The sequence below is a fragment of the Poromitra crassiceps genome, assembly GCF_964638095.1.
Source record: "Poromitra crassiceps genome assembly, chromosome: 1".
Lineage (NCBI taxonomy): Eukaryota > Metazoa > Chordata > Actinopteri > Beryciformes > Melamphaidae > Poromitra > Poromitra crassiceps.
This window is the reverse complement of record NC_139623.1, coordinates 58,683,686-58,699,952: the sequence shown is the minus strand read 5'-3', so window position 1 is coordinate 58,699,952 and position 16,267 is coordinate 58,683,686. Positions and strand designations below refer to the sequence as shown.

Genomic DNA, 16,267 nt, shown 5'->3' with positions numbered 1-16,267 from the left:
GCTATTCAGCCCAGCAGTCGTCATCCGATTCCGAGCTCGACTTCCATGCTTCTGACATACCAGTCAGTCATTCATCCGAGCAACCTACGTGTAGAATCAGACGTTATTCACGCTTTCATCCAGCTCTGACTTCCACCTCAGAGCACAAACCGCTGACAGTCAAACGACTTGACAGCGCCACTTCCGGTTATGACAAAACGATCCACACTGCAACCCCCTGCAGGGAGGAACGTGTGTCTTACCGGCTTCCCATTCATCACGCCCGTGGCGAGTCGATCGACTACCGCCCTGTGCATTATAAACCGTCATTTGCTCAGGCCACCAACGGGTGCGCTGATAGGTCTTTTTCACAAGAGGCTATCCAGCCTCACTCACTTTCTAGCTCCTGTCCACCAAGGAAACAGGAAGCCAGCTCTTCCACCCCTCCCCCCGAAAGGGGGGACCCCCGGAATGATGACATTAGTCGCGCTTTGGTGCCCGATCGGGCAAACGGCCACTCCTTCTTGCAGCCTCCACTGCCAAAACAGAGTGATTCAGAACTCTCTCTCCGAGAAGCAGAGTCACGCTATCACTTACTGGAGTCAATAGCCAACGACATCGACTTGTTCGATCCCGCCAGTCACGAGGTACACTTGACCGATTATCTCAACGAAGTCGAACGTGGTTCGCAGGCTCTGCCACACGCCTCGCCGCGAGAGAAAGCACAACTGATATGGAGCACGAGCTCAAAGCATGTGCGTGCGTTTATCCAAACGCAACCTTCCCATATCAGAGATGACTTTGACAAGCTTCGCGAAGCCTTGGACGAAGAATATATCTCTACTCAGTAGCCAGCGGCGGGGAGGAACGCGGCCTTACACGTCAAACAGAATTACCAGGAACATCCTAGGGATTACTTTAGACGTTTGAAGAAGATATATAGTCAAGGTAGAAATGGCCCGGATCAAGAAGACGTGCCACGTCTCAAGGAACTTTTCCTGGACGGTCTGCATGACTTGGTGCGCCCATCCGTAGCCCTAGACACACGTTGGTATGACCGAAACATGCGCACGGTTCTCAAAACCGCCTCAATAGCGTGGGAGGTGGAAACCGAAGCAAAAAGCAGAAATGGCCAGTTTCAACCCACCAACCGCGTGTGTGTGGACCCAGAGACGGTACCACACACACGTTCACCACGCAGGCCAGACCACCCGGTTCTGCAGAACCGAGCCAAGGGGGGTAGTTGCTGCCCAAAGAGACATCACAGTCGCGCCACAGGGCGCGAACGGCATGAGTCTCCTCAGCACACTAGGCCCTCCACCCAATTAGACATCCGAACGGGCGCCAGACGCCTGACGGGCAGGGTCGGCATTCAAGACACCAGAGGATGTCATTCCCACCAGAGGAAATGACATCAAACTCGGTGAAGGGCGGGTGACTGGCTGCAGCCATCCTGTCACCCCTGACAGTCACCTGTCACTCGGCTCTCACCCTTATCTCTATGTAGGCTAGAGGCATTCCACATCAAAATAGGACAGAGCTTGGCACATAGCTACATAAAAACGGAGACTCATGCACAAACACTGCTGGAATGCAGCACACATTCAAAATCACACCCTGTCACCCTCTCTCTCCTTCTCTCCTCCTGCCCTTCCCTGTTTACCCTGTTGATTTTGAAATGATGTTGTGTATGTGACCTTAAGGTTGTATTATCTATATGGTAATGAGTCTAGGTATGGTTAGGAGTCTGCCCAGAACCAAGCCTGAACCGATGATGAACTATGAACTGCCTAGACAGAATATGACACTTTGATCCCACAGAACAGATGGACATGGTGACCGAAAGTTACCACAACTGACTGTACAGCCCTTCATCCTCGCCTGCGGACCGCAGGTCGACAGCAGTCCACAGACGAGGAGGGGGGATGTTGTGATCGACACATTATGGACTGTACTGTATTACTGATATATTTGAATGTAAGACATTTGAGTGTATTGTAGAGACAGTGAGGGGGATTCTCCCCCCACCTTCCAAACACTGTACCATTTGGTGGGCTGGGTCACACCCTACCCATACCAGCACAGCTGGGGGCCGAGCCTCAAAGGATTCCGGCCATTGTTTTATCTCTAAGGGTAATCAAGCCATAAAACCCCCCTTTCCCTTGCCTCAACTTACAGAATGGGGTGAGCCCACTCAAATAACACAAGTGGGCTGGGCATAGCCCAACTCACCGAACGATGTGATTGGCCCACCATGCATGCTCATTTTAATATGTAATATCCAACAAAACTGTTGGGAAACAGTTTTAACTATGAGTCTACAGTAAGCTTTTGATTCCGTCAGACCTTGATGCGGAAAGGACTGGAGGAGCCAGGAAGCGGCTCCCCTCCCCCGCTCTCTGTACCCTCTCTGAAACAAAGGCCTAACCAGGCCTGACCACAGCCACCAGAGGACTCCGAACCCACAGCAGGCCCAGGGATCGCCTACGAAAGGCCTTAAGTCCCACCAGACAGAGCATGCGTAACTGAGATAGCTCTACTTAATCTCAGTTAATTTAAGTCGGTTTAGCGTTATAAGTCACAGGGAAAAACCCCTTACGCTTCCAGACTTGCCACAGCCCGGCACAACGCCCAGCTGTTGACTAGGCTTCCAGGCAAGACCGCCTGACGACGACCCTCCTAGCGCACCGCACGTGCAGGAGAAGAAGAAGAACGCCACACCGCAGCAGGGCAAACCAACGGCTGCAGAAAAGACACACCGTGGCCCCAGTCGCAGAACCAACAGCCGACGAAGGACGCAAAAGACCCACCGTGGCTGGCATCCAGCCACAGCCGCAGCACTCCTTCGACTCAACCAGCAGAGAGACTGCACGTCCACCCCCGGCATCGTCGACCCCCATCAGACGTCCGCTGCATGCTTGCCCAGGCCAGATCGCACGTCGGCCCCGACGTCAACTCAGCCAAACCCACAGCGCACAGGACAGCCGTGCCAACAACGGAACGATTCACTTAGCAGAGTGAATCCGCGTGAGAGTTTATGGTTTAATGGTTCTGGGCAGTTTGGGTGAAAATGCATTACCGTGTATGTTGATGTACAATGTTTCGCACACTGGTGAATGATAGAGACGCCTAAGGGTGTCGGAGGCAGAGCTGGTGAGCGCCAAGTTCAGCACGAACTTAGCGGCCACCAGTGGGCCACTCTCCTCTCCCTCTCTCCCCCTCCCACTCTCTCGGCTTCCCAGCTGAGCCCGTTCAACCGAAAGGGCTAGGCTTGGAACGGTCTGGAGGTGTTCAGAATGTCTACCCGCAAGAATACAGTTAAGCTGAATTAGAGAGTTTGATCAGTCACTCACACCGAGTGATCCAGGCTAAACAGTCCCTTCCTAAATTCGGCAAAACCGCCATTTTGAAACGGAGGCGGTCTTAACACGATCAGCCCTTCAGCCAATCCTGGGGTGACATAAGACACTCCGCCCTCTCCTCCCTCCTCCTCTCTCTCACACACACACACACACACACACACACACAAGTACTAATTAACACACACACACACACATTCAAGCCTGCTTCGGACCGGCAGACGGAAATCATCGCACACACACACACACACACAGTGATATAATGTTGATTCATATTAGTTATTAGCGATAGATGTGGTAGAGTATTAGTCATAAAAGTAAATGTGATGAACTGATATTTTAATCATTATGTTAATGTCAATTGATATTGTGATTTATTAAATCTTTTTATTACATAATGCTATGAATCTTGGTGGTTATTCATGAGGTATTTTATCTGTGGAAATCTGTGACAGAAGCTTACGAACTTTGACCTTCAATTAACTGTACAATGTACACTATATCATTATGAGACTGATATGACAATTTGGTTTGGTGTCTAAACAAGTCATAACTTGACTTTTAGACAGGTCTGTAGCCTTAACTACAGTGGTGCCCCGAATCTTACAGAGAATACAATATTTTCTGTCAAATCTAATAAATTTATGAATATTAATAATTCATAATTATTAATAATCATATTTCATAACCAAACCAGCTCCTGCGAGCACAACAATACACACACACACAGACACAGACACAGACACAGACACAGACACAGACACAGACACACACACACACACACACACACACACACACACACACGCACACACACACACCCATATGTATAGGCCTACATATATATTTTTTCTTAGGTTGTGCTTTTTCTTTTGTTTCCATGTTGGATGTGTGGGATACATGTTGACTCCTTCAAGGACTGATACTGTGCTGATGGTCTTTCCACGGGAGACTCCCATGCTCGACCCCCACGTCTCGTCTGCCCGGGGCGAGTTAAGTTTTAAACTCTCTGTTGTCTTGTCAAAGTCTTTTTGTCTTAGTCTATATCATTTATTTTTGAAATATTTACAGTATCTATATAATCGAATAATGCTCATCACCCTGCCAAGAGCCCTAGGAGGCTTTTTTTTTTTTTTTTTTTGGTATATATATATATTTTTCCCGATTTTTTTTATCCCATTTTTATCCCCCATTAGTGCAAATTTAATTTATTTATCCTGGTTGCTACTCCACCCTCTGCCGATCTGGGGAGAGCCGAAACTGGCTCCATGCTTCCTCCGAGACATGGGCAGTTAGCCAGCCGCTTCTTTTCACCTGACAGGGGACGCTTCACCGGTAGGACATAGCACGTGGGAGGTTCACGCTATTCCAACCAGTTCCCCTCCCTCTGAACAGGCACCCTTAACGACCAGAGGAGGAACCACATTAGCAACCAGGATATTATAGGGGAGAACATGCAAACTCCACACAGGAAGGCCCTTTTGACGACCCCACCCGGGCGGTGGGCACTCGAGGACATGCGGACGGGCACACATTCCTTCAGCGTTCACAGCGTCCCAGGTGGGAATCGAACCCAGGACCTTCGAGCTGTGAGGCGACAGCGCTTACCACTGCACCACCGTACCCCCTAACATTAGTGATTAGAGGGGCCCTCTGCCTCCTCCTATTGGTGAAAGTTGGTTTCGACCGGCCTATTGTAGTGGCCCTTATAGGGTGCTGTGCACAGGCGCGGACTGCATAATCGGGCACGTCGGGCAAATGCCCGGTGGCCTGGCCTGGCCTGGCGTGGCCTGGCGTGGCCTGGCCTGAAAAATTTTTTTTTTTTTTTTTTTTGGTGCTCGCAGTCAGGCCACTCACTGAACAGCAGGCCAGGCGCCGCCTACTGGTTTACTAGTGGTTTTATTACTTTATTCAGGGTTAAAGTGGGTGCATCTCATTGTAAAATTGGACTCAAATTGGGCTTCAAACGGCCCAAATTGGGCTTCAAACGGCCCAAATCTGGCTACAAACGACCCAAATTGGGCTTCAAACGGCCCAAATCTGGCTTCAAATGGCCCAAATTGGGCTTCAAACGGCCCAAATTGGGCTTCAAACGGCCCAAATCTGGCTTCAAATGGCCCAAATTGGGCTTCAAACGGCCCAAATTGGGCTTCAAACGGCCCAGATTTTTTGCCGCCGCCCTTCGGACGCCGGCACACGCGTCGGCCCATATCGGCCTGGCCTGCTTGGTATCTAATGCCCGGCCTGAATTAGGATCCCAGTCCGCCCCTGGCTGTGCATCTTCATACTGTGCATGTGGTTTGACCGACCTATAGTTTGTAGTGGTCCTTATAGAGTGCTGTGCATTTTCATACCGTTTCATTAGTGTGCAGTGGGTTGCTGTGCTTTATGGTGTGCAGTGTTTCTGGCAGTGTGTTTGCCAAGTTATTCTAATTCACTTGCAGTGCTGTGCTTTTGGGGGAAGTTGGGGGGCATCTAAGCTCACTGAGGGTTGACCTTTTGGGGGTGTTGTTTTAATGTTTTAATGAATTTTTGTTTCTAAATAAAAGTTGTATCTTTTGTACCTTAACAGTCTCTGTGGTGAACATTCTCTTGGCCCTGACACCGGACCAGACCGGTCTAACAAAGGTGGTGGCAGCATTATGCTATCTTTAAAACCCCTAACAAACAAGGTTTACTACAATATGAACATTGCAGAGATGATGCTGTGCTTTTGTAGTCTGTACTGTTTTGGTTGTTAATTTTGTTTTTTGTGTTTTGTGCTTGTGTATTTGTTTTAGTGGTGAGACTCGATTAAAAAAATCTAATTAATTAGAGGCTTTGTAATTAATTAATCTAAATTAATCGCATTTTAATCGCATATCAATATTTGACACAAGAAGCAACATTTTTCAATTCGAATGGATTTTGGTATATGAGTGAATCAGTGAATATAGGTAGTAGTAGTAGTAGTAATAGTAGTAGTACTTTATTTGGCACATAGCAGTCAGTAGACTGAATTAATGACCAATGTACAGGTTAAAAAGCAAACATGAGCACAGGTTAAAATGCACAATCGGCACAGGTTAAAATGCAGACATCATAGTAGCTTCACTAACTAAAATAGAACTTTCAGTCATAAACAAAAGGAGACCAGACCAACAGGACATGGGGTATGGAGGAGGTTCAGGAGTCTAGTAAGGTATGGTATGGGGGGAGAGTTCTGATGGCGACGGGTTTTTCTGAGGGGATTGTTCAGTTAGAACAGACAATACATATTGCTGTATTTGCACAGACGTGAAGTTACTAATCTTGGCTCTGAACCCAGTCATCTGGTCGAGTGTGGGTTGGCGACTCTGCTTGCTCGTATTAGGACTAATGTTAGCATGATCAGTGGCTAAGTTAACGTTACATGCAGCTCTGGCTTCCATGCTAGCTGCAACATGTTTATCATTGAGGTGATAATGGAGGCTTGAAGTGCTGATATGCAAATGTTTGTCGTTACAGCGCACTTCCCACATGTGGGGCTTTGTTGTCAGATGTCACTCAATGCACGTTGTGGATTGGTATGATTGGTATGCCTGGTCTCTGGAGCGCAAAAATGAAGTGTGATTAAAATGCGTTGATTTTTTTTACGCTTATTTTTTCGGTAATTAATTAATCAAAATGAACGGGTTAAAGTCCCAGCCTTAATTTGTTTATTTGTGTCAATGTCCTACAAAATCAATTAAAAACTTAAATAAAAAATCTATTTCTATTCCAGCATAAATTATATAAAGCTCTTTCAGTGACCCATGTATATTTAAAAAACTTTCAGGCCTCGACCATCCACCCCCCCCCACCCCCCCACCCCCCACCCCACCCCACACACACACACACACAGACTCTGCAGTAGCACTAGCATCGCTTAGATGCCCCCGTATTGTGGGGAGACGTTATGTAATTCACCCCATAGTGTTCTGGATGCCGGGTCTGATCTCTGTGACCCTCCCTAACTCTCTCTCCCTCTCTTTTCTCCCCCCCCCCCCCCCCCCCTCTCTCTCTCACACACACACACACACACACACACACACACACACACACACACACACACACACACAGCTGGTCCTCTCTATCCGGCTCTGCGACGCCATCTAGCGGCAGTTCACGCCGCCTGCTCTACTGCATGCCTCCTCGGCTCCACTACTGCATACTTTGACATGTGAAGGTTTTGTGTGTGTATGACTTGGATCAGACAGGTGTCTATAGGCTACTGTAGCCCAGATAAGAAGAGAACAGTATGTATGACTTGGATCAGACAGGTGTCTATAGGCTACTGTAGCCCAGATAAGAAGAGAACAGTATGTGTGACTTTGATCAGACAGGTGTCTATAGGCTACTGTAGCCCAGATAAGAAGAGAACAGTATGTGTGACTTGGATCAGACAGGTGTCTATAGGCTACTGTAGCCCAGATAAGAAGAGAACAGTATGTGTGACTTGGATCAGACAGGTGTCTATAGGCTACTGTAGCCCCGATAAGAAGAGAACAGTATGTGTGACTTGGATCAGACAGGTGTCTATAGGCTACTGTAGCCCCGATAAGAAGAGAACAGTATGTATGAATTGGATCAGACAGGTGTCTATAGGCTACTGTAGCCCAGATAAGAAGAGAACAGTATGTATGAATTGGATCAGACAGGTGTCTATAGGCTACTGTAGCCCCGATAAGAAGAGAACAGTATGTATGACTTGGATCAGACAGGTGTCTATAGGCTACTGTAGCCCAGATAAGAAGAGAACAGTATGTGTGACTTGGATCAGACAGGTGTCTATAGGCTACTGTAGCAGATAATAAGAGAACAGTATGTGTGACTTGGATCAGACAGGTGTCTATAGGCTACTGTAGCAGATAATAAGAGAACAGTATGTATGACTTGGATCAGACAGGTGTCTATAGGCTACTGTAGCAGATAATAAGAGAACAGTATGTATGAATTGGATCAGACAGGTGTCTATAGGCTACTGTAGCCCCGATAAGAAGAGAACAGTATGTATGACTTGGATCAGACAGGTGTCTATAGGCTACTGTAGCCCCGATAAGAAGAGAACAGTATGTGTGACTTGGATCAGACAGGTGTCTATAGGCTACTGTAGCCCAGATAAGAAGAGAACAGTATGTATGACTTGGATCAGACAGGTGTCTATAGGCTACTGTAGCCCCGATAAGAAGAGAACAGTATGTATGACTTGGATCAGACAGGTGTCTATAGGCTACTGTAGCCCAGATAAGAAGAGAACAGTATGTATGACTTGGATCAGACAGGTGTCTATAGGCTACTGTAGCAGATAATAAGAGAACAGTATGTGTGACTTGGATCAGACAGGTGTCTATAGGCTACTGTAGCAGATAATAAGAGAACAGTATGTGTGACTTGGATCAGACAGGTGTCTATAGGCTACTGTAGCCCAGATAAGAAGAGAACAGTATGTGTGACTTGGATCAGACAGGTGTCTATAGGCTACTGTAGCCCAGATAAGAAGAGAACAGTATGTATGACTTGGATCAGACAGGTGTCTATAGGCTACTGTAGCAGATAATAAGAGAACAGTATGTGTGACTTGGATCAGACAGGTGTCTATAGGCTACTGTAGCCCAGATAAGGAGAGAAAAGTATGTGTGACTTGGATCAGATAGGTGTCTATAGGCTACTGTAGCCCAGATAAGGAGAGAACAGTGGGAAGAGTGAAACCTATGGGGGGGTTTTTTGGCTCGGGGAACCGCCTGGAACCTATAGGTCGAGGAGCGCACTTTGGGAACCACTATAGCCTGCCCTACTTGATAAGGTTAGGCCCTTTTCACAGCAGCTGTTTTGAGGTGGTAAAGCAGATGTAGGGGCACTGGAACACCTAAATGGAAAAGTATGAATTTACACCGGCAATGACAATGATGACCCAGAAACACGTGAACTTGCTGGGGTTGAGACTTTGGCATGAGAATGAACACTAGGCTGCCTACTCTAGCCTAACTAATAGGCTACTAGGTAATAATAATAATAGTAGTAATAATAATAAACTATTTTATATGGATATGAATGGGCGTATAGGCTACATTTAGCCCATTCCTCTCTTCCTTTCCAAAACGTGCACATATATGGATACAATCCTGTGTGCGTAAAAGCGCACAGCCATGTGTTTTTCTGTCACCTATGCTCTCTGGTGTTGTTTCTCGTTCTACACCGAGTACAGCACTCACTCGTTGCACTGAGTGTGTGTGTGTGTGTGTGTGTGTGTGTGTGTGTGTGTGTGTGTGTGTGTGTGTGTGTGTGTGTGTGTGTGTGTGTGTGTGTGTGTGTGTGTGTGTGTGTGTGTGCGTGCGTGCGTGCGTGCGCGTGTCCATGCGCGCCGCGCTAGAGTTGCTTCTGCTTCCCTCTCTACCTCCCTGTCTGGTGCGTTAAGGGAGGGCTGGCTGGGCATGTTATGAGAGAGAGAGAGAGAGAGAGAGAGAGAGAGAGAGAGAGAGAGAGAGAGAGAGAGAGAGAGAGAGAGAGAGAGAGAGAGAGAGAGAGAGAGAGAGAGAGAGAGAGAGAGAGAGAGAGAGGAGAGAGAGAGAGAGAGAGAGAGAGAGTCTTTTTGAGAGGCTGAACTGTTGAACGTGGTCTGGTTTGACAGCGTGTTTATGATGTCATCACCATGGGCCAAACAACAACAACCAACATAAACAAAAACCCAATAGTGTCAGAAAAGCATAGAATAGGCTATTTAATGCCTTATTTGATGCCTCATAATAAACACCTCCTATATCACTTATCACTTCAACACTATAGGCTACTATGATGTAGGCCTATAGTGTGAATAGAGCCTGTCTCATATAGATATACGTTACCTATAATGATGTTAAAGACCGACACACCATGGCTTTGCACTGTGTTCTGGCTCTTAGTTCAGGCTATAATAACTACACGCACCATTCATAAGGACAATACTCAATCTGCCAGGCATACTGTACAGCGCCAGGGGTTAACATTTCAGGGCTGTATTTGTGACGGATTACCCAGGCAACAAACTGTACAAACTGTACTCTAACTGTACTCAATGTAAAGTTTCCATATGGTAAAGTCGACTTAGCTTCCTATAGCAATAAGTTAATGGTATACACATGGGCTGGTGGTGGTAAGAGTAGAAAGGGGTGGGGGTCCATAACATAAGCTAGTGTCTCTTTAAAAAAAATGAAGTTTTTTGTTGTATTCTGGAATGAGGTCAGACACGAGGCTTCTCATTGCACGCGCTGATTATTATTAGATTCATTTTTCGGCCAATCAGCGCCGAGGGGGCGTGGACTTGGCTTGCAGGCAGGGTAGTGACAGCGTCCCATTGGTGGTTTTTATCGCCGTTGTATCTCCGGGAAAGGATAAAGGCAAGCGAGGGGGGGGGGCGAGACTGGAGGGCTGCTTGAAACTCAACTCGACTGCAAAGGTCTGCAGATGGAAGGCGCGCTCTCTCTCTCTCAGCACGCATGGGTTTGGTTTCTAGGAGAGGGGCACAGACAAGCACTTACCTGACAGACTGCACTGGGGAGCCCTTTCTAGTGCCAGAGCGCACAGCCAAAGCGCAGTGTGCCACTCAGTCTGGCTCTCCAGCTGCATATGTTCAGTCACCCCACGACTGAATAGACTTTATAAGACACAAGGAAGAGAGAGAGGGTACACAGAGGAGAGTGGGCTATTTTTACTGTATTATCAAACTGGAAATTTAACTTTTTTTTCTTTTTCTTTTTACACACATCTAGCCTTTTTAAAGGCGACACTGGACTGAGCTATTACCGAGTTTACAGCACATCTCAGGAGTGAATTATTTTTTGCCCTTTTCTTTTTTTATACTCGGCTCAAACTGTGAAAGGAGAGAAAAGAGCTGAGTTTGCTTTAAAGTGAATCGGAGGATCAAGAAGGAGACAGACACGGACAGAGAGAGGGGGAGATAAAGAGCAAACACACGCGCTCTCCCTCTGTCTGCTCTGCCTCTGTCTGTCTGTGGACATAACAGGCAGCATGGTGCAGAAAATGAGCCACACAGAGAGCACCGCCGAGGCGCTCTCCTTTTTCGCCGGGGACTCGAGCTCCGACTCCGGGGCGTGCATGGATCTGGACCCGGCCGCGTCTCCCGCTCCCTCCCCGAGCTCCTCCAGCGTGTCTTCGGACAAGCTGGGGGTCGAGAACCCGGCGTGGTGCAAGACGCCCAGCGGCCACATCAAGAGACCCATGAATGCGTTTATGGTTTGGTCGCAGATAGAAAGGCGGAAGATTATGGAGCAGAGCCCCGACATGCACAACGCGGAGATCTCAAAGCGGCTGGGCAAGCGCTGGAAGCTGCTCCGAGACCAGGACAAGATCCCCTTCATTCGGGAGGCGGAGCGGCTCAGACTCAAGCACATGGCGGACTACCCCGACTACAAGTACCGCCCGAGGAAGAAGGTGAAATCGAGCGTCTCCAAGCCTGGTGGCAGCGGGGAGAAGGGAGAGAAAGTCGGCAGTAGCTCTCACAACACCAGCACTAAGTCAGCCTCTTCCAGGAAGAGCGGCTCCAAATCACCCAAACCCCACAAATCACTCTCCAGCAGCAGTAGCACCAAAGCGGCGTCCTTCTCTGAGCACACAGCCGAACTCCACCACAACTCCTTCTACAAGTCCAAATCTGCCGCCAAGCACATCCCGGACGCCAAGAAGCCCAGGCGGGTGTGCGTGTTCGAGAGCGGCGGACCGGGCAGCGCGATAAGCGTCAGCCCGGGGTCCTCCCTCACCGTGCCGGCCAGCCCGACGCTCAGCAGCGCCTCAGCGGACTCCAGCGAGCCTCTCAGCCTGTACGAGGACCAGGGCGGGGAGGAGGGCGGCGCGTCCCCGGGCAGCAGCTCCCACTCTTCCGCCTCGTCCCACTCCTCGTCCTCCTCTTCCTCCGAGGACGACGAGGAGTTTGAGGACGAGCTGCTCGACGTCAACCCGAGCCCCGGCTTCGACAGCATGTCGCTGGGCAGCTTGGGCTCCGGCTCGGCGCTGGACAGGGAATTGGATTTGAACTTTGAGTCTGGCAGCGGGGGCTCCCACTTCGAGTTCCCCGACTACTGCACACCCGAGGTGAGCGAGATGATCTCCGGGGACTGGCTGGAATCCACCATCTCCAACCTGGTGTTCACATATTGAGTGCGTAAATTGTGCGTAATTGTTGTTCTGCGAGGAAAAACAAGACCACAAACAGAGACGGGGGTTCCTGGTACAGTGGGCACAATATTCTGTGTAATACCAGCCTAGTAGAATCCCACGATTACCACTAAAAGGTTCCCAAGAGCTGCGTCCCCGCATGGAGAACTATAGGCTAAAGCGAAACTTGCTTTTTGTACCATTTCTTTGGGTGCGCGGACTGTGGGACTTGGGTTGGAGAGGAAAACAACAGGAGAGTGCTTGCTGAGAGAAATGGAGAGGGGCTGGCTGGCTGTGAAGCAGCGCTGTTTGAGCTCTCAACTGTTTTCAACTGAACAAACTGTGATTGATTTGCACGTTCTACGGTCCGCCGTTCACTTAATCAATGTTATTGATGATGCTGATGATGATGATGAAAAAAGGGACATTTCACAACTTTCTCCAATCGCCAAGTGGACTTCTTCGCCACTAAAAAGAGGTACAGAAATAGGACTGTCACTCGTACGACATTTTTATTGTGGTGTGTCACCGAGATGGGACTTTCTTTTTGTAATAAAACCGAGGTGGGTTGATGTTTTTCTTTTTTACTCGAATATTTTCTCAAAAAGAAGCAAAAAACAAACATGGTAAGCATGATAGCCTACTCTTCCTATCTTGTGCTGAGATTTCCTGTAAGACTGTCGAGCAGTTTCAAAAGTAGTATTAGGGTTATTTAAATGGGTAGGTGGCGCTCGCTTCGGTTGTTCTCTTAGAAAAAAAGGACATTGAAATAATCACCAGCTGTTCTAATTCTTCAAAACTTCAGGATTCAAACGCAACTTCAAATCTGTGCTGAACTTTATACACTTATTCTCTACGATTCAGGACCAAAACTCTTCTTTTATGTTGATTTCAGATGTTATAGAGAAATCCTTGACGATTTTTCATCCTCTGAGCTTTGTTTTGTACATGTATCCAGATCATTTTATATGGGATGTCGTATTTATATAGGCTGCTGGGCCAAGCATTTTGGACTTGATCATTCATTTTTATTTCTTGTATGGTCTCGTCGTGATTTCTTTCGTTTGTTTTTGTTTTTCTTACACGGTCTGTCTGTGTCTGTCACGTTTCCTTCTCAGGCGAAGGGCTAGAGTTTTAAAAACACAAAACTTTTTGGGTTCTTTTTATATTTAAATGTACACACTTTTGGACACTTAAAGAGAGGAAACAGTTTGATTATTTTCTCAGTGTATTTTTGTACAAATCTATATCGAAAAAGGGGATGTCAACAATCGGTGTGTGTAGCCTACCGCTGTATTGGGTTTCCTAATTTTAAGACCCTGGCTGGTTGGTTTTCATGTTGCCTTCAAGTGCTCCTCGTAATCTCGTTCTTTCGACGTTTCGTCACCCATTCAAGTGCTTTCGGTCGAGAAAAACAGCGAAACGGACCCTGTAACTATGTAGTTTTTACTGCATGCTTTTATTCCTTGTGCTGCAGCAGTAGAAGGAGAGTGTGCATCAGGCGTGTAAATTGATGTTTTAGTTAACTTAGCCTACTTGGCAAACTAGACAGTAGGCTAGACTTAGGCTATAGGTCACTTTTGGCATCAAATAGGCTACTGACACGGTTTCCATGCTCTCTGAGCAACTCGAATGTGAGGGGAAATGTCTACTTTAATAGTCCCATTTAGACTACCACTTTGTTGGGTGATTGTTGTACGCCCACCTCAACTCTAGAATAATTCCGACAGCACTTGAAAGCAGCATCAGCCTCTGAATCAGCCTACAGTTCACGTTTACAATAGTGCCAGTCTGCTGGCTTCTTAAAGGAACAGGAACACAATTTATCTAGGCTTCCCCTTGTGAACATGTGCTTTCAAGAGCCTCAGTATCTTGAACAGCCACCCCCTTTGCATTTCATGTCAGATATCTTGCCTATGACAACAAATTAGGATTGTAGCTTTAAATTTGACTCATTTCCTGGTCTTTTCTATGAATTGATGTCAAAAGATTTGCCAATCAACCACTGGATTCAACAGGCTATCAATCAATAGCCTACAGCAAGCAAAACAACAACAATAACCATATTCAAATTGCTGACTTGAGTTCCGCAACAATTAATTGTACCGCGTTTCTCATTGTATTTGAATAGGCTATATAATCTTTTCTACTTGTCAGCTAACTATTAGCTAATAATTGTTTTAGTATCTTTATGGCATGGTGAATAGCATTTGTATTTCAGATTCAGGTTAGTAGCTGTTGTGTTTTTAAGAAAAAAGACAAAAAATTAGGAAAAATGATGAAACGTGAAATCGATCTTTGTATATTTGACTGTATCATAAAGCAAAAAGATTGTGTGTTTATGTACGTTGTTGCTATCGAGGACAGGCACTGTCTAGAACTGCTATCTTTTACACACCCTTACTTACGTTTAAGGTGGTCAGTTCAGGACTCTTTTTTATATATATATGAAAGCATTTTTAAATATATTAACTTTATTTTTCATCCATCCTGTGCAATATGCTGTGTAGAATTATCATTTTTATTGTCTCTAATCATGCCATAAACAAAGGAACCACCCTTTTTTGAGACGGGGAGAAAGGGGAAGAACGTCATGCCAGCTAAATTGTGTCCATTCACTGCCTGTCAGATTGTTCATATAAACTTGTGTACAGAACTTTTTTCAAGGAAGGAAATAAATCTCAGCTGGAACTGAAACTACAGCTCTTCTCTTGACTCTGTAACTTGTGATGGCTCACTGACTGTATCATTTAGTTTCCACAGTGGGACAATTATACAAAAGCGATGAAATATTGTCATACACAATACTGAACAGTGGGGATGGAGTCATCTGCTGATTATCATTGCCTCCATCGGGTTATTGGTCCACTGACTCACACCTCATTGACAATCAGGGGTGACTTCCCCAAAAGCTAAAAAGGTTAAGAAATCAAAGCAGCAAATATTGAAAATACATTGCAATGCTCTAAGATGCTTTTTGGAAGCTAAGTACACCACAGCAGCTAGTAATATTGTAGTAAACATGTCATGAATTCGGTTGAGAATGCAACACTTTCCCCAAAGCTTTTAAAATGGAATAAACGACATCGAAGGTGACATTTTGGTTTTGGGAAACCTAGTCCCAATGTATTCACCTTATGTAGAAGAGACAGTCTGGCTTGAGAGACTAACAGGAAGTGTAAACACAATCGGAAGTTCTGATTGTGTTTACACTTCTTGTGACTATGCAGTGTTGGGGGTAACTCATCACAAAAGTAACAATTATATGTAATATATTACTTTTAGCAGTAACTCAGTAATATAACCTATTACTTATAGGATTTCAGTAATATTATACCAGTTACTTTGTCAAGTAACTCAAGTTACAAATTGAGTTACATTTTATTAAATCAAAGCACATATTTAAAAAAGATACAATCATTTCCTAATCAAACTGTGTGTTTTTATGCAAATAACCACTATAGATGACAATAACAAAGGAAAATAATAACATTTAGAATTTTGTATTGTTTACACTGACTTCAAGGTGGTTTAAATTATTTTTCGGGATGGTTCCGGAGCAGCGATGTCATTCTGCTGCTGCTGTTGTTTTGGTAAACGTAATGCAAAAGTAGTGTAATAAGTAACGAGTTACTCTACACAGAAAGTAATATTGTAAAGTAACATTACTTTCAAATGAAAGTAACTAGTAATATGTAGTATATTACATTTTGAAAGTAACTTGCCCAACACTGCTCATATGTGAGTCAAACTAGGTTTGAGGTGAGTCAGAGCAGTTTGAGCAG

At 46.1% G+C, this 16,267-nt stretch overlaps 1 protein-coding gene across 1 annotated transcript; it reads left to right on the top strand.

The window, feature by feature from the left end:
• The first annotated feature begins 10,840 nt into the window (after positions 1–10,840).
• sox4b (SRY-box transcription factor 4b) lies at positions 10,841–15,166 on the top strand. Its single transcript, XM_083636299.1, has one exon. The coding sequence runs from the start codon at positions 11,340–11,342 to the stop codon at positions 12,483–12,485; it is 1,146 nt and encodes a 381-aa protein (XP_083492425.1). The 5' UTR covers positions 10,841–11,339; the 3' UTR covers positions 12,486–15,166.
• Positions 15,167–16,267: the final 1,101 nt, after the last annotated feature.